Source organism: Hyperolius riggenbachi, chromosome 10, assembly GCF_040937935.1.
Source record: "Hyperolius riggenbachi isolate aHypRig1 chromosome 10, aHypRig1.pri, whole genome shotgun sequence".
Taxonomy (NCBI): Eukaryota; Metazoa; Chordata; class Amphibia; order Anura; family Hyperoliidae; genus Hyperolius; species Hyperolius riggenbachi.
The window spans coordinates 224,194,776-224,218,293 of NC_090655.1; the positions used below are offsets into that span (position 1 = coordinate 224,194,776).

Here is a 23,518-nt window from a genome sequence, read left to right on the forward strand (position 1 = left end):
GTTGTTCCTCAACTGGTTTTTATTCTTGTGCATATACATAGCTCCCAACTGTCCCTCTTTTGGAGGGACAGTTCCTCTTTGGGAGCCCTGTCCCTCTGTCCTTCTTTCCCCCTCATTTGTCCATCTTTCAGGACTTTGTTCCTCTTTCTATGTAAATATATACATTTCTCTACTAAAAAAAACATTGTTTAATTGACTCTAAACTTTATTCACATCCTTTAAATTGATATATTATTAATTTTAAAATGTTAATATTAAAGGGAAGGTTCAGGGAGGGTGGGGAAAAAATAAAAATCAATTTCCACTTACCTGGGGCTTCCTCCAGCCCGTGGCAGGCAGGAGGTGCGCAGTAGTTCTGCGCATGCGCAGTACAGCCCGGCGGACGTCCGATGACGTCAGAGCGCCGGCGTGGGATGCAGAAGTACAAGGACTTGGAGCGCAGAAGAGCCCGACCTGGCAGCCGGCCTGGCCAGGTCGGGTCGGCCACCGGAGACCACCGGGAGCCTGCGGAGCGGCGGCGAGGGCACCTCCTGCCTGCCACGGGCTGGAGGAAGCCCCAGGTAAGTGGAAATTGATTTTTATTTTTTCCCCACCCTCCCTGAACCTTCCCTTTAAGGAAAATGAGCCAGGATAGAAAGGACCAGAGTGGTTTGAATTATAAAACTACATATTTCTCTTATGAAATCTTTATGGTATGCTTGAATAAGGGTGTGATGGGGTGTGATCAGGGGTGTGGCTTAAGCATTCCTCTTTCTCATCTCAAAAAGTTGGATTGGTATTATATATGTTACGGCCAGAACCCGAAGTTTGGCCACTTCTAGTTCTGGCCGGCCACTTCGGGTACTGGCCGGCCGATGTGCGAAGTGGCCGCTGCGCTGCGGCCAATGTTAGAAATGGATTGTTTCCTCTGACGTTAATGTATCTTCTGGCCGCAGCACAGCGTCCAAACGTATAACAACTTAGTGAATTTATTGCAATTCAGCCGGCGGCAATGTAACAATTCAAGCCGCCGGCTTTTTCTCTGCCTCTCTCTCCTTCTCCCCCCCCTCTCTCTCCTTCCCCCCCCCCCCCGCCTCTCTCGCTCTCCTATGGGCAGCCGGCGGGGACACGCGTGCCCCCTCCGGAGTCGTTCATCGCGGCAGGGTTATCCTGCCGTTCTTACAGAGCGGGTGCAGGCAGAAGCGATATCTGCAGCCTCCCCGCTCTGCTGCCCTGGCTCCACGAACGACTCCGGGGGGACACGCATGTCCCCGCCGGCTGCCCATAAGAGGAGAGAGAGAGAGGCAGAAAAAAAAAGCAGCCGACTGAATTGCAATAAATTCACTAAGTTGTTATACGTTTGGACGCTGCGCTGCGGCCAGAAGATACATTAACGTCAGAGGAAACAATACATTTCTAACATTTGCCGCAGCGCAGCGGCCACTTCGCGCATTGGCCGGCCAGAACCCGAAGTGGCCGGCCAGAACTAGAAGTGGCCAAACTTCGGGTTCTGGCCGTAACAAATATATAGAAGTGTGTGTGTGTGTGTGTGTGTGTGTGTGCGTGCGTGCGTGCGTGCGTGCGTGCGTGCGTATCACTCGAAAATGCCTTGACCGATTTGAACGAAACTTGGTATACAGATCCCTTACTACCTGGGATGATATGTTCTGGGGGTCTCGCGGCCTCCCTGCACACCTGGGCGGAGCTACGAACAGCCAATCAGATTTCATGCATTCATGTCAATGGAAAAAATGTAAAAGGCTGCCATTCTCACAGTAATCAAGCCAGAGTCCCCACACATGGCACAGTTGGTCACTTGGTGACTGAGGTTACAAATCCAGGAAAAGTGGGCAGAGCATAAAACAGCCAATCAAATTTCAGCCATTCATTTTTAATGGGAAAATTTAAACTGCAGCTATTCTTAGACTGTTAATCGCAGGGTTCTCAAACGCCACTGGGTGAATGAGATTAAGATTCAGGAAAGTAAGTGGAGCCTACAACAGCCAATCAATATTCACCTATTGATTTTCCAGGGGAATATTGAAACTGCTGCCATTCTTACACTGTTTATGGCAGAGGCTTCAGACTTGCTACAGTTGGTCATTGGGTGACTGGGGTCCAAATTCACTAAAGGGGCGGGGCCACAAACAGCCAATCAGATTTCCTTGCTGGATAAACTGCTTCCATTCACACATTTTTGATGCCAGGAACCGGAAAGCTCACAAACTTGGTCATTGAGTGACTGTCTGTCCAGGTTGCAAAAAGTGAGGGGAGCTAAAAACAAATTTCACTGGAAAATATAAACTGCAGCCATTCTCATACTTTGCACAGTTGGTCACTGGGGGACTGGGATTAATATTCAGGAAAATGGGTGGAGCCTACAACAGCCAATCAAAATTCACCTGTTGATTTTCATTCGGAATATTTAAATTGCTGCCATTCTTACACTGTTAATAGCAGATGCCCCAAACCTGGTACAGTTGGTCAGTGGGTGATTGGGGGTTCAAATTCAGAAAGGGGGTGGAGCCACAAACAGCCAATCATGTTTGTGTAATTTTAATGGGAATATACAAATTATTGATACCAAGGACCCTAAAGCTCATAAACTTGATAATTGAGTGACTGTATGTCAAGGTTAGAAAAAGTGGGCAGCGCCAACCACTACAAATTTTGTACATGGGAAAATATAAACTGCAACCATTCTTACACTGTCAATGGCAGGGTTCCCAAACGGGACACAGTTGGCCACTGAGTGACTATAATTAATATTTAGAAAGTGGGTGGAGCCTACAACAGCCAATCAAAATTCACCTATTGATTTTATCAAGGGGAATATTTACATTGCTACCATTCTTACACTGTTAATGGCAGAGGCCTCAAAGTCAGTCATTGAGTGACTGGGGTCTAAATCAATCAATGGGATTTGTTAGATTGATTTCAGCCATTCTGTTATTGGCAGGGTTTTCAAACTTGACACAGTTGGTCACTGACATGACTGGGATTAGTATTCAGGAAAGTGGGTGGAGTCTACAACAGCCAATCAATATTCACCTATTGATTTTCAAGGGGAATATTTACATTGCTACCATTCTTACACTCTTAATGGCAAATGTCTCAAATCTGGTACAGTCAGTCACTGAGAGACTGGGGTTTAAATTCTAAAAAGGGGGCAGGCTACAAACAGCCAATCAGATTGGTTTAATTTCAATGGAAAAATGCAACTTATTAATGCCAAGGACCCCAAAGCTCATAAAATTGGTCTTTGAGTGACTGTATGTCAAGGTTAGAAACAGTGGGTGGAGCCAAAAACAACTAACTTTTTAAATGCGAAAATATAAACTGCAATCATTCTTACACTGTTAATGGCAGGGTTCTCAAACTTGACACAGTTGGTCACTGGGTGTATGGGATTAATAATCAGAAAAGTAGGTGGAACTACAACAGCCAATCAAAATGCACCTATTGATTTTGATGGGGAATATTGAAACTGCTGCCATTCTTACACTGTTAATGGCAGGGGCCTCAAACCTGCTAAGTCAGTCATTAAGTGACTGGGGTTTAAATTCACCAAAGGGGCGGAGCCACAATCAGATTTATTTGCTGGATAAACTGCTTCCGTTCACACAATTTTGATGCCAGGAACCCGAAAGCTCACTAACTTGGTCATTGAGTGATTGTGTGTCAAGGTTACAAACACTGGGTGGAGTCAAAAACAGATTTCTCTGGGAAAATGTAAACTGCAGCACTTCTTCACTGTTAATGGCAGGGTTCTCAAACTTTGTACAGTTGGTTACTGGGTGACTGGGATGAATATTCAGAAAAGTGGGTGGAGCCGAGAAAATCCAATCAATATTCACCTGTTGATTTTCAAGGTAATATTAAAATTGCCGCCATTCTTGCACTGTTAATGGCACAAGCCTCAAACCTGGTACAGTTGGTCATTGAGTCACTGGGGGTCAAATTCAGAAAAGGGGGCGGAGCCACAAACAGCCAATCAGATTTGTTTTTATTGAAGCCAAGGACCTGAAAGCTCATGAACTTGGTCATTGTCCAGGTTACAAAAAGTGGGCAGAGCCAAATACAAATTTCACTGGGAAAATATAAACTGCAGGCCTTCTTACACTGTTAATGGAAAGGGTTCTCAAACTTTGCCCAGATAGTCACTGGGTGACTGGGATTAATATTCAAGAAAGTGGGTGGAGCCTATAATTGCCAGTCAAAATTCACCTGTTGATTTTCAAGGGGAATATTTAAATTGCTGCCACTGTTAATAGAAGATGCCTCGAACTTGCTGCAGTTAGTCATTGGGTGCCTGGGGTTCAAATGCTGGAGAGGGGCGGAGTCACAAACAGCCAATCTAATGTGTTTAATTTCTATGGGAATATACAAATTATTGATGCCAAAGCTCACAAATTTGGTCATTGAGTGTTTGTGTGTTAGGGTTAGAAAAAGTGGGCGGAGCTGACACCAGCCAAATACATTCCCGGGCAACGCCGGGTCTTCAGCTAGTAAGAACCAAAAAGAAGGAAAGAAACCCTGAGAAGGAAAAGGCTGCACCACCACTGAAAATATAACAAATCTTTATTGGACATTTTGTATAAACACAATAAAATCATCTAAAAGGGGCTGAACAACAGCAACTCACCACAATACAATTATTGTGGAATACCATACAATAATGCCTCACCTCCTAATATCAGGAATAAACCCTGCAAGCTGCATAGATCGTAACCTGGGCTCAACAATGAGCCCAGTGTGAAACAATCCCAGACCTGGGTCTGTATGACCTACAATAAAGTGCAATGATCTGAATGAAGTCATCAGCTAGTGTATATATATATATATATATATATATATATATATATATATATATATATATATATATATATATATATATATACACCAAGAATTGCAGCACTCAAGCTCTCTTTATTGTAGAGCAAAACAGAATTTTATACAGCAACAGTTTCGACCTACTCAGGTTTTATCAAGCTGTGTTATACAATACACTGAAACAAGAATATATATCTTTTCCCCCGGAAATGACATCATAGGCCCCTCCCACAGGAAGTGAGTAAAGGCAAAACAAAACAATTGCATTCAAAATAAATGATCATAGAAGTGCATAGCACTCTTATCTGAAAAGTCCTTGTCACATGATGTAAAACGTCCATCCTGTAGCAGTCCCCTTTCATACTTTCACCCTAGAAAAATGGTTACAGAAAGAGGTGTACATCAAAATCTTTATTTAAACCTTTTGGGCTTAAAGTCTATAATCTGTCTATCCAAAAAAACTTCTCTCTGTTTCAATTTCAACACCCTATCCCCGCCCCTCCTCAGTTTTGGAATGTGATCAATAATCATACAGCGCAAATCAGTATCCAAGTACTTTCTTTGCAATGCTTTGATACAGGGAGAGTTTCATTTCCTTTACGAACACTGTTCTTGTGCTGTGAAATTCTGTCTCTTACTTTTTGTGTCGTTTCACCCACATATATAAGATTGCAGGGACATTTAATCATGTACACAACAAAAGCACTCTGACATGTAAGGAAATGCTTAATCTTGAACTCCTCAGTTCCACTGGAGTTAGAGAAAGTGTCCCCTTTCAGGACAAAATTACATTCACTGCAACCCAAGCAGGGAAAACTTCGCAACCGGGGTCTACCTAGAAATGTCGTTCTCCCAACCAGGGTATCCCAAATCTGCTCTCACTAATCTAGACCCAATTGTAGCATTTTTCTTATATGCTGCTATCGTGGTGGATTGGATCTCCTCTGTTTCAGGGTAAGCTTCCCTGATCAGATACCAGTGTTTTCTAATACTTGGCACTACCCTGTTTGAGGCAGTATGATACTGGCACACAAAGGGGCATCGTGGGGCCTTATCCATCTCCTGTGTTTCCTGGTCCTGTAAATCATCATCCAAAATTTCCTTTGGATAGCCCATTTCCATCAACCTGTTATACATTTCTCGCTTGCATTCCGCTGTTTTGCCCTCCAGCCGAACTATGCGTTCAACTCGGGTATATTGGCTCCGAACCACCGAACGAAAAACATGTTGTGGATGGAAGCTATCATATCGGAGCAATTGGTTACGATCTGTTGATTTTTTTATACAGATCTGTAACCAATCTGCAACGTTCCCTCTTATAAATCACGTTCGTATCCAAAAAAGGCACCTGGATCTGATCGCATTGCATATTCAATTGGGTAGAAGTGTGCACCATATTCAGCCTCTTATGAAAGGTTTGTAGGGCTCCAATGTCGCCCCTCCACACCGCAAAGATGTCATCTATGAAACGCCACCAAGTGGAGCCATGTTTAATATATAACTCATAAGGGTAGACAAATCTACTCTCAAAAGCATGCATAAACGCACCTGCGAACGCGGGGGCGACATTAGAACCCATCGAAGTGCCTCTCAATTGTAGGTAAAAAGTGTCTTTGAACAAAAAGTAATTGTTAGTTAATACAAAGTGCAACAATTTCTGAAAGAGATCCACTTGTGAGTCAGTGTATTCATTACACTCCCGTATTAATTGTAAGAAGTTTTAAATCAGGATGATACCATTTATTGGCTAACTACAAATGAATAAGAATAAACAAGCTTTCGGCCTTGCAGCCTTCGTCAGGTTTACATCCTGTTAGTTTGCAAGCTGGTGGTACAGACAGCTTATATACATGCAACATCAAAAGGAAAAACAGATATTTTTTTCAAGCATAAATACATCATTAAGATGCCTTAATACAAACAGACCATCTAAATGGGGTAAGATAAGGATCCTTGTTTACTTTATTGCTCACAGACCTGGTATTAGGATTGACCCAGAGGTATCGTAAATTCTTAGTTCACAAGTTCAGCTAGGTTGGCTGAGACAGTTCATATATCATCAATCTCATACCAATTAATTAATATTAAGTATTAATTGTAGACAGGCCGAACCCCTTCATCAATGGGAATTGAAGTGTATAGGCTGGATACATCCCATGACACTAACTAAATGGGCTCATCTTTTTGAAATTTCACCCTCGAAATTTTCTCAATGAAGTCCATGGTGTCCCTAATATAGGATTGAGAATCCTGTATCAAAGGACCCAGGATTTTGTCCAATAGTGTAGCTGCCGGCACAAAAATGGAGCCAACCCCTGCCACTATTGGACGTCCTGGCGGAAAGATACTATCCTTATGTACTTTGGGCAATATTTATAAGACCGGTGTAATAGGGTGTTGAACCCACAAATATTCATACAGATCTTTAGTCATGATACCATCATGTACAGCCTTATTTAGTACATTTCTCAATACAGCCTGAAAATTACACAGAGGATCACGTGACAATTTTTTATAGACCTCACTATCTGACAGCTGTCGTAGAATTTCCTCCTCATCTTTCAGTTTGTCCATAAGGACCAATGCACCCCCTTTATCCGCTGGCTTCAATATCACTTACCTGCATTTAGAGAGTTCCTGAAGAGCAGTTCTTTCCCCTACGCTCAAATTGTTGGGTGCATGGTCCCTGGTCTCGTTGGCCATCATTTTGTCTATGTCTTTATTTACCCTTTGCACAGAGGTTTCCACTGCTGCATATGTAGAAGGAGGGACACATCTACTTTTACGATACAATTTAAATCTGTCACTGCAAAGTATATGTAAGTCCGCATTCTTCAGTGCAGCTGGTCTCATTCTATAATGAACTTTTAATCTTAGCTGTCTGTAAAATCTATAGAGATCTTGTCGCAGCACAAACTTATCCATTCCTGTTTTCGGTATAAAACCCAGACCTTTATTTAATAATCCTACCTCCTCCGTTGTCAGTTCCTTAGATGAGACATTCATTATTGCCGTGCCTGGCTCCTCGTTCCCATACGCTCTTGTTGGCTGCCCTGCTCCCCGGTGTTGCTTCCGGGATCTGTAGTGTTTATGCCCGCATGGCGGTACGTCCTCTGCGCCTGCGCGGCCCATGTGCTGCTGGTCCTAAAAAACGGATGTCACCAGGGGAGGAGGAAGCCGACGTCACAGCTGATGACGTAGTTGAGGGGCGTTCCGGAAAGCGTTGGGTCCACGCCTCTCTACTCGGTTCCAATTTTAAACTTGATTCCTTTGGTAATCATCGTTATCCCTTTCAAATTTGTTGCGCTTGCGCTCCTGGATCGTAGTGCGCAGCATAGAGACAGATTTCTCCACTCTTTTTTTCACAGTATTGAACTCCGAATCACTCAGGTTATTTTTCAAATCAGCTTCCACTGCAGCAATCTGAGATGTTTAGATGCGGTAGCTGTTTCTGTATATGCACTATAGTAAGCGTGGTAAGTTTAAAAGAACACTTGTTCAATATTTGTGCAAACAATCCCTTGTACTCCTCCGAGTCGGCAAGCAGGGCGGGTGTGAGTCTCACTCTCAGGCCCCTTGGAATATGCTGTACATGGTGATACTCAGCCAAAGTCACACTGTGCACTTCTAAAGCGAGACGTTTCTTCAACAGTCTCTCCCACAGACGTGAGTTCACCGTTGGTGTGCTCTGTGTTAGAAACTCACATGAGCCTGATTCTCCAGCTGATATTTCACTTGCCTTTTCCTGAGAGTATGAAAAGGTTCCTGTCACAGGAGAACCAATTCCAGGATCCACATAGGATGATGCAGGTGAACGCCAAGTCCACAGGGGCACGGCAGCAGCAGTGCACACATTAGTAGATGCACGCAACAGGTGGGGTCCTCACTTCCACCAGCACAAGCACACTGTACGTAAAGGAAATGAAAATCTCCCTGTATCAAAGCATTGCAAAGAAAGGGGACACTTGGATACTGATTTGCGCTGTATGATTATTGATCACATTCCAAAACTGAGGAGGGGCGGGGATAGGGTGTTTAAATTGAAACAGAAAAAAAGTTTTTTGGATAGACAGATTACAGACATTAAGCCCAAAAGGTTTAAATAAAGATTTTGATGTACACCTCTTTCTGTAACCATTTTTTCTAGGGTGAAAGTATGAAAGGGGACTGCTACAGGATGGACGTTTTACATCATGTGACAAGGACTTTTCAGATAAGAGTGCTATGCACTTCTATGATCATTTATTTTGAATGCAATTGTTTTGTTTAGCCTTTACTCACTACCTGTGGGAGGGGCCTATGATGTCATTTCCAGGGGAAAAGATATATATTCTTGTTTCAGTGTATTGTATAACACAGCTTGATAAAGACCTGGGAAGGTCAAAACTGTTGTATAAAATTCAGTTTTGCTCTACAATAAAGATAGCTTGAGTGCTGCAACCCTTGGTGCTTTTTGTTTATACTGGTGGAAGTGAGAACCCCACCTGTTGCGTGCACCTACTAACTAATCCGATCCGGGAGATACCCGGATAGTTGCTATCCGGATATCTCCCAGTAAACCTGTGCAGGGTGGGTGTGGGGGTCAAGCTTACCTGTCTGACGTCTTCTTAGTCCGTCCCTCAGCGCCTCCCACGATGCGGTCCACGCGACGATCACGTGAGTACAAACACTTCCTCCTTCCGGGTTGAAAGAGGAAGTGTTTGTACTCACATGATGCGTGTGGACCGCATTGTGGGAGGCGCCGAGGGACGGACTAAGAAGACGTCAGACAGGTAAGCTTGACCCTCCCGCCCACCCCACGCAGGTTTACTGGGAGATATCCGGATAGAAACTATCCGGGTATCTCCCGGATCCGGATTTGAGCATCCCTGCTACTAACGTGTGCAGTGGTGCTGCCGTGCCCCTGTGGACTATATATACTGTGTGTGTGTGTGTGTGTGTGTGTGTGTGTGTGTGTGTATATATATATATATATATATATATATATATATATATATATATATATATATATATATATATATATATATATATATATATATTATACAGTGGGTTGCAAAAGTACTCGGCCCCCTTGAAGTTTTTCACATTTTGTCACATCTAGAGACTGAAATCCTTGCCCATTCTTCTTTGCAAAACAGCTCCAGCTCAGTCAGATTAGATGGACAGCGTTTGTGAACAGCAGTTTTCAGATCTTGCCACAGATTCTCGATTGGATTTAGATCTGGACTTTGACTGGGCCATTCTAACACAGATATGTTTTGTTTTAAACCATTCCATTGTTGCCCTGGCTTTATGTTTAGGGTCATTGTCCTGCTGGAAGGTGAATCTCCGCCCCAGTCTCAAGTCTTTTGCAGTCTCCAAGGAGGTTTTCTATTCTCCAAGGAGGATTGCTATCTTAAAGGAAAAGATGAATTCCCAAGTTTATCAAGACATTTTGCAGGAGAAATTAAGGCCATCTGCCCACCAGCTAAAGCTCAGCAGAAGATAAGTGTTGAAACAGGACAACGACCCAAAGCATAGAAGTAAATTAAAAGGGAACCTTAACTGAAAGGGATATGGATGGTTCCTTCTAAACAATACCAGTTGTCGGCAGTCCTGCTGATCTCCTTGGCTGCAGTAGTGGCTGAATCACACACCTGAAACAAGCATGCAGCTAATCCAGTCCGACTTCAGTCAGAGCACCTGATCTGCATGCTTGTTGAGGGGCTGTGGCTAAAAGTATTAGAAACACAGGATCAGCAGGAGAGTCAGGCAACTGATAATATATATTTTATTTTAAATCCATATCCTTCTCAGTTTATGTTCCCTTTAACCACAGAATGGCTTAAACATAAAAAAATACACCTTCTGGAGTGGCCCAGTCGGAGTCCTGACTTCAACCCGATTTAGATGCTTTGGCATGACCTCAAGAAAGCGATTTAGACCAGACATCCCAAGAATATTGCGGCACTGAAACAATTCTGTAAAGAGTAATGGTGAAGAACTACTCCTGACCGTTGTGCACATCTGATCTGCAACTACAGGAAACAATTGGTTGAAGTTTTTGCTGCCAAAGCAGGTTCAACCAGTTGTTAAATCCAAGGGTTCACATACTTTTTGCACCTGCACTGTGAATGTTTACATGGTGTGTTAAATAAAAACATGGAAACATTTAATTATTTGTGTGGTATTAGTTTAAGTAGACTGTGATTGTCTATTGTTGTGACTTAGATGAAGATCGGATCACATTTTATGACCGACTTGTGCAGAAATCCATATACAGTAATTCCAAAGGGTTCACATACTTATTACTTCTACTGTGTATATTATATATTTATATACAGTAAATATATATCCTATACAATAATCTCCCTGTGTTGCTGCGTCCTCCTCCTGCTGTCCCTGTGTCCGTGCTTTTGCGTACCGCCCATGTGTGGCACACGGACGGACTTTAGAGAAGGAGGAGAACAGGGCCAAGGGGCGGGCGTGTGCACGCAGGCAGGTGCGCGCACATGAAAGTGCGGTGACATGCGGTGATGGGTAGGAGGGAAGGGGGGTTGTGAGGGTGGCCTAGAGCCTGTCATTGTAACGGGCTTAGGACCACTAGTATAGATATACACATGTACTGTATGTATATATGTATGTGTATGTATATATATATATATATATATATATTTATTTTTTTACAACTACCAATTCACTTTGCATAAGAGTTTATTAAAGAGAACCCGAGGTGGGGATCTTAGAGTTAAATCTATACACAGAGGCTGGGTCTGACTATAGTGCCCAGCCTCTGTTGCTAGTTGAATCTTCCCTAAATCCCCCCTGTGCTCTGCACTAGCCCATAAATTACAGCCGCGCTGGCGACACTGAGCGTGTCGCAGTGGGCTCTGTTTACCATTCTAGTGTCACTCACGCTGCTCCCCCGCCTCCTGCAGAGTGCCGATCCCCGCCCACGTCCCTTCCCTCGCTGCTGATTAGAGGGAAGGGACGCGGGCGGGGACTGGCGCTCTGCAGGAGGCGGGGGGAGCGGCGTGAGTGGCACTAGAAAGGTAAACAGAGCCCGACAGCGGGGCTGTAATTTATGGGCTAGTGCAGAGCGCAGGCGGGATTTAGGGAAGATTCAACTAGCAACAGAGGCTGGGCACTATAGCCAGACCCAGCCTCTGTGTATAGATTTAATTCTAAGATCCCCACCTCGGGTTCTCTTTAAGCAGGAGAACAGAGGCGCCAAAAGGATAAAAGGAAGCTAAATGAGCTTTAAAACCAAATTCTTGGTAAATAGAGAAGGTAGTGGTGGACTTATCAGGCACCTCTGCTCTTCTACTGACCACATATGCTATTGCTCCATTGTTATTGCCTGATGATGGGGGATCAAACCTGCGAAACGCGTTGCATATTTGGAGTTCATAAATAAAATATATTGACTGTCTTTACTACAGTCGTTGGGTGTCTACTTGGAGGAGGTAAGTCCACCACTACCTCCTCTATTTACCAAGAATTTGGTTTTTAAGCTCATTTAGCTTCCTTTTATCCTTTTGGCGCCTCTGTTCTCCTGCATAATATTGAGTCCACCCTGGGGGAAGGGTTGAACCCCCTTTTTCTTATCTACAGAGAGCGACTTCTTATTCCTGAGTGGGGTCAGGAAAATCTCCCCACCTGCCTTTACAGTGGTTGCCTAATGGTAACCCTGGTTTGTGAGTATTAATATTTACTCTATCTAGTAACCATTTACCAGTACATATTACACTATCGGGGCTCTTGGTGTTCCTTGTTTTTAAGTGTCTATTAAATTCAAAACTTCAAATTCTGACTGCCCTGGTATGAGTTTATATCATTGTGTCTTCTAGATAATGTAAGTTCTTCATCAGATCCTCCATTATGACACCTTCCAGAACATTGGGTGAGCAACTTTTCTTGATTCTCTTGTTCTAAAGCTTCCCTTCTGAAGTCCAGGACATTTTCCGACTTCTCTCCTTATACTTGCCATTATCCTGTTTTTCTCGACTTGTTTTTATGAGGTTCAGAAAATAATCCTTCTAACCCAGTGTTTCTCAACATTTTATTGGTATGTACCCCTTTTAAAACCCTGTACTCACCAAGTACCCCCTAGCATAGTAAACATCATCACAAGTACCCCTTTACAAATATATATTTAATCGTAGTACATGATAATTGGTTCTAAACAATTTACAAGCATTTACTATTGCTTTTAATTTGCTAAAATACGAATTTGGTGTTGTTTAAATAAGATTGATAATTTTCTAAAACTCTAAATTTGCTATTCTTGGTTAAGTATATCAAGCACTAGTACCCCCTGGAACCATCAGGAGTACCCCCTGGGGTACACGTACCACATGTTGAGAACCTAGGTTCTAACCCATGTATGCTAAAATTCTCTCTTTAATTCAGACTTCTTGCCTGATGTTTCAGGTGGTAGATTCGAGACCACTGGTGATCTTATCATTGCTTCCCTAGAAGATCTTAAAAGTCAAGATTTTAAACGGTTTAAGGATAAGTTGTCAGATTTCTCCTATGAAGACCACCCTCCTGTTTCACGTGGAAGTCTGGAGAATGCAGACTGGGTTACAACCAAGAACCTTCTCATTGATGTTTATGGAGCCAAGGCAGCTGTGGATGTGACTGTACAGGTCCTCAAGTCAATAGCACTCATGGGACCTGCAGATAAACTTCTGTCTAAGCTTGGAGAACATGGTGAGTAAAAGTCTCAAACCTAATCTTTACGTTTTCTCCACTTATCCCTGGCAACTATCTTATTCCATCCCCCCCCCTTTTTTTGCAAAGAAAAACACATGCAACAATCATTCAGTGCATTTAAGGGAACGTATATGAATTGTTAAAGTGGTCTGAAACTCGGCATTGCTTCTTTGCTCTAAAAGATTCTTTACCTTAAACCTACTAGCACAAAAAAATGTAGCAGAAAAGCATTCATACAGTTAAATACAGCACTTTGTTCTGCAGTGGAAAGCCCCTTTAGCTTATGATCTGCATCTGAAGAGGCGATAACATTATCTTTTGTTTACATTCCTCAGTTGTTATATTATTAGCTGAGCTGAAAACAAGCTCTCTGTATTTCAAGCATGCACACCGTAGAGAAGAGCTCACTAGACGATGTTAATATATAATAGAACCAACTATGAATAAAGTGCAATGGCAGCTTTCACAGCAGATAAACTGTACTTTGGGAACTTGTAATTTGTAAATGGACAATATTACTTGTGCAAAAGCAAATATGGTAACTGAATGGGTAATAGAAAGTAGGAAAACACATTTTTATTAAATGTTATGTCAGTGTTCCAGACCACTTTAAGGCTTATTTCATTAGATTTAATTCATTGAAAGATATTGTATTTTATCAATTAGGAAAATATAAAATTATTTTAATTAAAAAAACACAAATTAAAATTTGATATTTGTCTGTCTACCTGATTTACTGAAATACTCCTGAGTTCAGGAAATAACTTTTCCTTTTCCTAATTTAAACATTTGCTATTGTGTAATGATGGCAAAACAGCTCCATGGAGAAAAACAAAACCTACTGTAGGTATAAGTCAGCCAGACACTTGCATTATTTTGCACTTTTAACCACTTAAAGGAATACTTAAGTCAGCTAAAAAAAAATGACTTTTAATCACCCGGGGCTCCCCTCAGCCCCCTGCAGCTGAACGGTGCCCTCGCCGTGTCCCTCCGATGCGCCTGGACTCGCCGGCGGCCACTTCCGGTTTGGCCATCACCTGCCGACAGGCTGGGAACGCGGCTGATTACCCGCGTTCCCGGCCGCAATAGCATTATAGAGGGCGCTATTGCGGCCCGGGAACGCGGATAATCAGCCGCGTTCCCAGCCTGTCGGCCGGGGACGGGCAAACCGGAAGTGGCCGCCGGCGAGTCCAGGCGCATCGGAGGGACACGGCGAGGGCACCGTTCAGCTGCAGGGGGCTGAGGGGAGCCCCGGGTGAGTAAAAGTCATTTTTTTTTAGCTGACTTAAGTATTCCTTTAATGACAATCAGAGAAATTGGTGAAATGGTGTATTTTTTTATTTTTTCCTTGTTTTTCCCTTTAAAATGTATAGAAAATAAAGTAATTACCAGTGCTGCTCGGATACCCCTTTTCAAAATCCGAACTGAATTCAGATCCAGATACCTACAAAATCTGGATCCGATCGTATATCCAGATCTGATCTTTTTGGCATCCGAATAGAATCGGATATCCGAACCCAGTATCCGAGATATCCGCCCGGATTCGGATATCCGGATAGAAAACCGGAAGTGGGTTTTAAATTGCTTTTAAAACTTTTTTTAGGGTAAATGAGGCATGTGGCATCATGTTTCTTTAAAGGGAAACACTAATTGATGATGTGGGGACTTAAAATCCCCCCCCCCCCCCCCAAAAAAAAATGGCTGTCAATTAACATCAGGACTAGGCTCCAGACAGCAGTCGTGCAGCCCACATTGGGCTTAATTCACAAAAGAGTGCTGTTAGCACGGCCGTTTTTTGTGCAAATTTTCGCGTTTGCGTGCGATTGCGAATTTTGACGCAAAATTAAACGGTTTTGCGTGCAAACGCAAACTTTCGCGCAAAATCATTATCGTTTTCGCATGGAAATTTGCGTTTATGCGCGAAACCGATAACGATTTCGCACGGAAATTCGCATTTGTGCGCGAAACCGTTTAATTGCGTGCGAAAATTCACTTTCGTGCGCAAACGTGAAAATTCGCGCAAAAACGGCCATGCTAACAGTTAGCACTCTTCTGTGAATCAAGCCCATTGTGTCCAAAGTCCAACCGGGACATGACAGTTTTCAGCCCACACACCTCCAAAAAATTACGCAGCAATTGTGTTTTGGGTTAAATATAGGTGGTATCAGCACAGCAGCAGTGGCCTGTAGCACCCTGGCGGTGGTAGCAGCACAGGTAGCAGGAGCAGGGCAATGCAGCAGCAGCAGGTGTAACGTCTGCCAGGAGCATGCAGGACGTGGCACTTGGCAGGTGGCACATGGCAGGTGGCACTTGGCAGGTGGCACTTGGTACGTGCCACCTGCCACGTGCCAGGTGCCACCTGCCATGTGCCACCTGCCATGTGCCACCTGCCAAGTGCCACGTGCAAAGTGCCACCTGCCAAGTGCCACCTGCCAAGTGCCGAGTGACAGTCAGACAGCAGAGGAGAAGACACTAGTGCACACTAAATGTCACATTGGCACTGCTCAGCAGCACAGCAGTTCTGTAGTAAGTTAGCACAGTAGTACTACTACTCTAACAACTAACTAGCACTGACTGCAGTACTACTAACTACACAATAACACAGTAATCCTATTCCCTAACTATACTGTAGCTAAGGCTAATAGCAGGCCAGCAGCTGGCCTGGTCTGTGCATAGCACAGGCACAGACACAGGACAGGATATAGCAGCTGCTGCAGGCCTGCAGCACAAACTCTGACTAGCACTGAATAAAATCAAGCTAGCTACCTAATAAACAATAGAGCAATAGTGTAGTGAAGGTGTTAATCACTGAACAGCTTTAGGTTTATCACTGTATACAGCACTTGCTAGGCCAGCAGCACTGGAGCATGTCTCTCAGTGAGCAGTGACAAGCAAGGACGAGATTTCTCTTCATGGCACCCCTCCTTATTATACAGGAGGGCCTGGCCAGGGTTCCTTTCTGTGATTGGGTGCTAGGCCTTAGGCTGGGAGCCCTCTGAATGGCTCAATGAGGTCAAGAGGGGCTGGCCAGGGTTCCCTTCTGTGATTGGTTGCTAGGGCTTCTGCTGGGAGCCCTCTGATTGGCTCAATGACGTCATGGATGTCATCTCCATAGTTACAGTACCCGGATTCGGATATCCGACCTTAGTATCCGCTGGATTCCGGATTTTCAGATTGATGTCCGAGTTAACTCGGATAATGCTATTCAGATTTGGCCCAGGAATCCGGATCCGAGTCGGATAGGGAAAAAAGTTCGGATTATCCGGGTAATCCGGATATCCGGAGTCCGGATGAGCACTGCTGGTAATTACTGAAAACGAATATCAACCCCAAAAAGCCTAATTGGTGGTGAAAAGAAATAGATCATTTCATTGTGATTAGTAGTGATTAACCTCCTGAGCGGTATGGACGAGCTCAGCTCGTCCATCACCGCCGGAGGCTGCCGCTCAGGCCCTGCTGGGCCGATTTTCTTCAAATAAAGTGCAGCACACGCAGCCGGCACTTTGCCAGCCGCGTGTGCTGCCTGATCGCCGCCGCTCTGCGGCGATTCGCCGCGAGCAGCGGCGAAAGAGGGTCCCCCCAGCCGCCTGAGCCCTGCGCAGCCGGAACAAAAAGTTCCGGCCAGCGCTAAGGGCTGGATCGGAGGCGGCTGACGTCAGGACGTCGGCTGACGTCCATGACGTCACTCCGCTCGTCGCTATGGCGACGATCTAAGCAAAACAAGGAAGGCCGCTCATTGCGGCCTTCCTTGTTTATTCTGGGCGCCGGAGGCGATCGGAAGAACGCCTCCGGAGCGCCCTGTAGTGGGCTTTCATGCAGCCAACTTTCAGTTGGCTGCATGAAATAGTTTTTTTTTAATTTAAAAAAAAACCCTCCCGCAGCCTCCCTGGCGATCTCAATAGAACGCCGGGGAGGTTAAGCTATTGGCAAATGAAAGGGATGAGAACTGAAAGATGAAAATCGCTCTTGTCCATTAGGGTAAAAACCGCTTTGGGATGAAGTGGTTAAAGAGAGGCTCTTCTCCACTCTCTACACTCCTCTCCTCTTTCTACAAAAAAAACCCCAAAAACAAAACAAAAAAAATTAAATAATATTGCTTACAGTATTTCATGACTGAACTCAGCAAAATAAATAAATAGCAAGTTGAAAGAAACTATGATCCAGCTCAGGTAAAGTTTCTTATGCGCTTTTAGCAGAATATTTTTTTTTTTAAATCAGTTTACACATGAATGTTTTTTAATGGTGTGGTCTAGTGATGGTGGCATTAGGATGTGTGGTGTGAGAGCTCCCAGTGCATGATCCAGCCTTCTCTTGCTCCTAGCAGTGTCTAGCAGCAAGCAACCTGGCTGGCTGACAATTGTGAGCATGACTTGTACCAAGTCTAAGTCTAAACTGTGCACATCCACCCAGGCTGGAAGCATCCATAGCTTCTTGGGGGAATGGCCGACTCTGAGGGCTCTTCCCTGCCAAGGAACTTGCCACTGCAAGAGTCGGCTCATAAAAGGCAGACCGTCTCCAGGACAAAGGTTGAAGGGGATTAAGAGAAGGACATGTGTCTGATCTCTCCTCACTAAAGAGAATATGGAGGAATTTAAAGCCTGGCTTGAGCACTTCTTCCATCAAGACTGGCGAGACATAGAGGATCCAGTCTCATACCACAACGGGACAGATTTATTTATTGTATTTATAAAGCACCAACATTATACGCAGCGCTGGACATTAGTTAAGGTTACAGACAATATTTAGGGGGGACATACAGCAATAAGACAATAGAGGAATAATGTAAACCAGATCACGCAGCACAGTATGAGTACAAGGTAATACTTAGTCAGTCACTGGATGGGAGCATGGAGATTAGGCAAGTCGAGTTCACTCAAGAGTTCACTCAGATCCATAGGATGGGTGTATGTTAACTATTTCAATAATCAATAGAGTTGGCAGTGGGGTATTAAAGAAATAGGATATACAATGCACAAAACTATCACAACAAATATATAAAAAAAAACTACTAGTGAATAGCACAACTGTATCAAAATTTATTTAAAGAATCATATAAATGTTACAGTTAAAAATCACATGGGATGACCAACCCGTCAAAACTCATCCACCAAAGCACACGCACAACAGTCCGCAAACACCCGCTGGCATCTAGAACTAGCAACAAATATGAGTCAATGATGATAACGGCAAGTAGGGATGATCAGAAAGAGCAAATTCTGTTCCGCCGGAATTCACAGATTCCGCCAGCGCTTAAAATAATCGCAAATGGACCCTTTTTATGCTATATGGTAGCCCATAGACCCTATTGACTGTTCCCTTAGTCCTTTTTCTCCTTCTCCCCTCCTCCTTCCTCCCTCTCCCTGAGGGTGGAGGGTCTCGTCTTCGAGGGAATTGTAGGATTTCAAAAGCCAGCTTACATACCTTGGCTGGGAATTGAACCCAGGTCTAGTGCTTGGTAGGTAGCTCTCTTCACCACTATACCACCACCAACACTACATGCTGAAGCCAGCCTAGCATGTACCATTATGATATATCCAAGAGAAAAATTAGCTTGCTTAGGGAATTTTAGGATTTCAAAAGCCAACTCACATACATTGGCCAGGCCCAGGAATTGAACCCAGGCCTACTGCTCTGTAGACTGCTATCCTAACCATTATACCACCAACACAACACACTACAATGCTACATGCTGAAGCCAGCCTAGCATGTACCATTGTGATATATCCAAGAGAAAAATGAGCTTGCATAGGGAATTGTAGGATTTCAAAAGCCAGCTTACATACATTGGCCGGGAATCAAACCCATCTAGTGCTTGGTAGGCTGCTACCCTAACCATTATACCACCAACACTACATGCTGAAACTTCTTGGAGCAGACTTACTTCCTCGCTCCAAAAGACACACATACATCCCCATAAAATCATTCAACAGCAACTGCATGCACAGTCTTTGTGGTACACAGTCTCTGTGGCACAATTGGTTAGCACGTTTGGCTGTTAACTGCAAGGTTGGTGGTTCAAGCCAACCCAGGCATGGCCTTGCCTTTTGTGTTCAACAGTTGTCCGAAGAGAACCCCAGATAGCCATGTAGATTCATCTATCTCTCTCTCTCTCTCTCTCTTTCTAGTAGGGATTGTCACCGCTTTCCGCGGAATTGTATTTTCCACAATTTTAGGCGGAAATTGGTCATTCCATTCCGTTTGGTCGGAACGGAATTGCTTTTTCAATCTGTCAGAATTCCGAAATTGCCTGTGAAATTCTGCCGGTATCCATTGATGGTTTTAAGCTGAAAATTCAGTTCAATGGCATCAAGTCCTAGAGAGAGAGAGAGAGCTCATTTTTCTCTTGGGTATATCACAATGGTACATGCTAGGCTGGCTTCAGCATGTAGCATTGCAGTGTGTTGTGTTGGTGGTATAATGGTTAGGATAGCAGCCTACCGAGCACCAGACCTGGGTTCGATTCCCGGTCAATGTATGTAAGCTGGCTTTTGAAATCCTACAATTCCCTAAGCAAGCTCATTTTTCTCTTGGATATATCACAATGGTACATGCTAGGCTGGCTTAAGCATGTAGCATTGTAGTGTGTTGGTGGTTTAATGGTTAGGATACTACTACAGAGCAGTAGGCCTGGGTTCAATTCCTGGGCCTGGCCAATGTATGTGAGTTGGCTTTTGAAATCCTACAACTTCACCGTAGTTGTACTTGAGCTTTTATGTATTCCTGTGGTCACCATCACCCAAAGATGAAAATAGGCCTACCAGCTGTCAATAAACTACATCATAACGTTGTATGTATCGAGTTCATCAATCCAAGAACCAAGCAGCGGTATGCCAGAGGTCCAAAGGAATCAATCCAGTAACCAGGATGTTAGCATAAAAAGGCAAACTCTAAGTGTAACCATTTATTTAAAAAGCAAGTATTTATTAAAAAAAGATAAAAGGGTTAAAAACCCTACATACGTGGCCCAGACCATGGGAACCCCGATAAAAGTTTGTATGTGCGTGTGCTGGTCAACAGCCAATCAAACACAAGGAAAAAAAGGTGCCGCTTGTCTCCTTCCTGACCAGTTTTGTAATCTTGTGCCATCATATAATTTGGATTGTTGACAGCTGGTAAGCTACTTAAACCCCTTAACCAACTTTCCTTTGACATACTGAAGACTAAGCTTATCATCTGGACGTGTATCAAGTGCAGTAACAAGACTTTTAAAACGTTCTGTAAGATTGCTCAGTAATAATGCTGCAGTATGGAAATCCTTTACATCTTCCGCATTTCCTCTCAGTCATTCAACCATTTCTTGGGTTTGTCTTATGTAATCCTGCTTATCTTGATCTTTCACCAGTTTGGTCTAAAGGGGCCCATACACTGGTCGATTTCAGCCATCGATTCTATCAAATCTATTGATCGATTTGTGGTGGATTTTGATCAATTTCAATTAATTATATCTATCTGACAGTATGGAAAATCTAGGTCGATCGGCTGGCAGCAGATCGATGACCCATAGAGTTGCATTGGATCTAATGGTCGAATAATGCATTTAGATCGATTTCCAATAGAAATTTCATTCTGAAATCTATTTGAAATCTGTTCCTAGTGTATGGCACACATCAAATAGATTCCTGTCAGGTTCAACTTGACAGGCATCTGACAGAAATCTATCTGATGGTCGAATCTGCTGCAAAGTGTAGCTTTCTGATTAGACAGAGTTTATTGCTTGAATTTGCTCTCTCATGCACTTTCTGCAAATTCTCCCACATTTCTTCTGAAGATTTACACTGGTTTACATGCATAATCTGATCTTTCTCTGTCAACTCATCTGTGGGCTGCTCTGGTGGTTTGACCGGAAGCAGGAAATTTGGGTGCCTGCTATCGGTAGACGTTTGGGTCGCCACTGTAGGTGTTCATTGAAATAGTGGCATTAAGGCAAAGTTCGGGCCCCTGTGATACCCGATAAATAGTGGGCACTGGGTCCAGCTCCAAATGTTTATTAGGAGCTGTGGGTGCCCAAATTATTGCTCAATCCTGCAATTACTTTTTGTTGCTGGGGGGGGGGAGGGGGGAGCTAAGGTTAGGCATGGGGGAGGTGGTTAGGGTTAGGCATTAGGTAGGGTGTTTGTGCAGGGGAATGGTGGTGATATATCGGGAATGGTGTCTGTGTGGGTGGCTAGGGTTAGGTGACACGTAGGGTGTCTGTGCAGGAGGACAGTTTGGGTTAGGTGTATATCTTTATCTTTGCCAATATATACACCCCCAACGACTAACAGTCCACCTTTTCAGAAACATATTTAGGCTTCTGGGGGATTTTAAGGAGGGGTGTGTAGTTCTGAGAGTTGATTTCAATTGGGTGGTTGATCCTAAGCTGGATACCTCTTCGGGTCATTGCACTTCATCTTTCTTAGCAAGAATTTTTTTAGAACGTAACTTATAGATCTTCATTTAGTGAATGTCTAGTTAGTTCCCAACCCCATGCAGAGGGAATATACATATTACTCTCCTATCCACAATGTCTACTCACGGTTAGACATGTTTTTTCTGGATGAACAACAAAAAGTTCCAACTGTTTTTTGTTGTTCATCATTGCTTTTTGTCAGAGCCCGAAAGCTGAGCTTTGTAGTTCCATGGCAGTTTTTTGTTTTTTCATATTGCGCTGAGCTATTCCTGCATATACTTTTCTGGAGCAGTATATACCAGTTCTTTTGTTTGGCCTTGTTATGCCTCTGCACTCTGGGGAGCAAACAGATAATTGTACTTGTTTCTGTAGGTACAGGTGCCCATATATCAGAAGATTATGGGCAGATTCGACAAAGAGACACATTTTTATCTAATCAAATCTGATTAGAGATAAATTTGTCTCCTGGTCAAAGCTGCCCATATAGTGCAGGTCGATTCCCGTCCGATTTCAGCATGAAATCTTCAGGGAATCGGCTGAACCCGCCGCGTCTGCCTGGCGTCTGCCTCCCTAATGTATAAATGTGGTCCCCCGTGTGCATTTATACATTACCTGTCCCATGTCAGGCTCCGCATGGTGTCCGTAACCTCTGGATGACGTTATGCGCCAGTGTTGTGTACAGAGAGCCGCCCGGAGGTTACGGACATCACACGGAAGCTGACACAGGACAGGTAATGTATAAATGCACACATAGGGGGGGCACATTTATACATTGGGGGCAGCAGCGGGGGGGGGGGGGGGGGTTCGTCGTTTTGTCGCTCGTCCCGAAATAGGCCGCCGCAGCGTCGCACACCCGATCAGCCAACTTCGTCCCCAACATCTTGCTTTAGGCGCGATTGACTAACATGACCAATTTCGGGCCAAAATTGGTCACATCATGGGTCGGGCCTGTACTTGGCAGCACTAATTTTTCAACCAATTCGATAATAATTGAATTGGTTGGTCAACTGACCGCCAAAGTCGCCTGATGTATGGGCACCTTAAGGGGCTGAAAAATGTAGGCCAAAGAAACCTGAAATTTCATGTCAGGACGATTAATATAGTAACCTTCTGAGGATAGCTCCACTCCTTGTTTTGTGCATTGTGGTTAAACAACATGGAAACATTTCTGTGAACAAAAATTCAAAAATACCTAAAAAGATTTAGCCAGATTTATTTTTTCAGATCATAAATGCTACTTAAAGTGTGTCTGTAGGGAAAAAAGTGCCCCAAAGGGGTACTTACCTCAATAGAGATAAGCCTCTGGATAATCCAGAGTCTTCCCCCAGCGTACCTATTATTGGGTTGCTAGCGAGTTGGGCACCGGGAGAGCTAATGGCAGCTCCCCTTGCTGCCGCAAAACTCCCCAGCGGCGTTAAATACAATTCCTCCTCCGAGTTGTTGCAATTTGGAGGGAGTTGTCATTCGGGGTCCTGCAGCCACCGGAGCCCTGAATTACCTTTACGCACCCCACACAACATACAATTGCTGCTATGGGGCACGTGGTTTCGGTGCTACATTCCCCCGTCCTCTTTCATCAGCCTGTTCCAGTTCAGTCCCCTCCACAAAACCATCAACAAA

General features: G+C 43.9%; 2 protein-coding genes across 4 annotated transcripts in view; one reads left to right on the plus strand and one right to left on the minus strand.

Annotated features, from left to right (window-relative positions):
- The window catches only part of LOC137534627 (oocyte zinc finger protein XlCOF8.4-like), a 174,229-nt gene that overhangs the window by 55,095 nt on the left and 95,616 nt on the right, over positions 1 to 23,518 (minus strand). The gene's annotated exons all lie outside the window — the stretch shown is intronic.
- The window catches only part of LOC137534626 (NACHT, LRR and PYD domains-containing protein 3-like), a 107,118-nt gene that overhangs the window by 32,710 nt on the left and 50,890 nt on the right, over positions 1 to 23,518 (plus strand). For all 3 annotated transcript variants that reach the window (XM_068256220.1, XM_068256219.1, XM_068256221.1), the window contains exons 2-3: positions 12,642 to 12,694; positions 13,225 to 13,506. In XM_068256220.1, coding sequence (XP_068112321.1) covers positions 12,673 to 12,694; positions 13,225 to 13,506 — 304 coding nt within the window. In that variant the 5' untranslated portion in view covers positions 12,642 to 12,672. The remainder of the gene's footprint in view (positions 1 to 12,641; positions 12,695 to 13,224; positions 13,507 to 23,518) is intronic.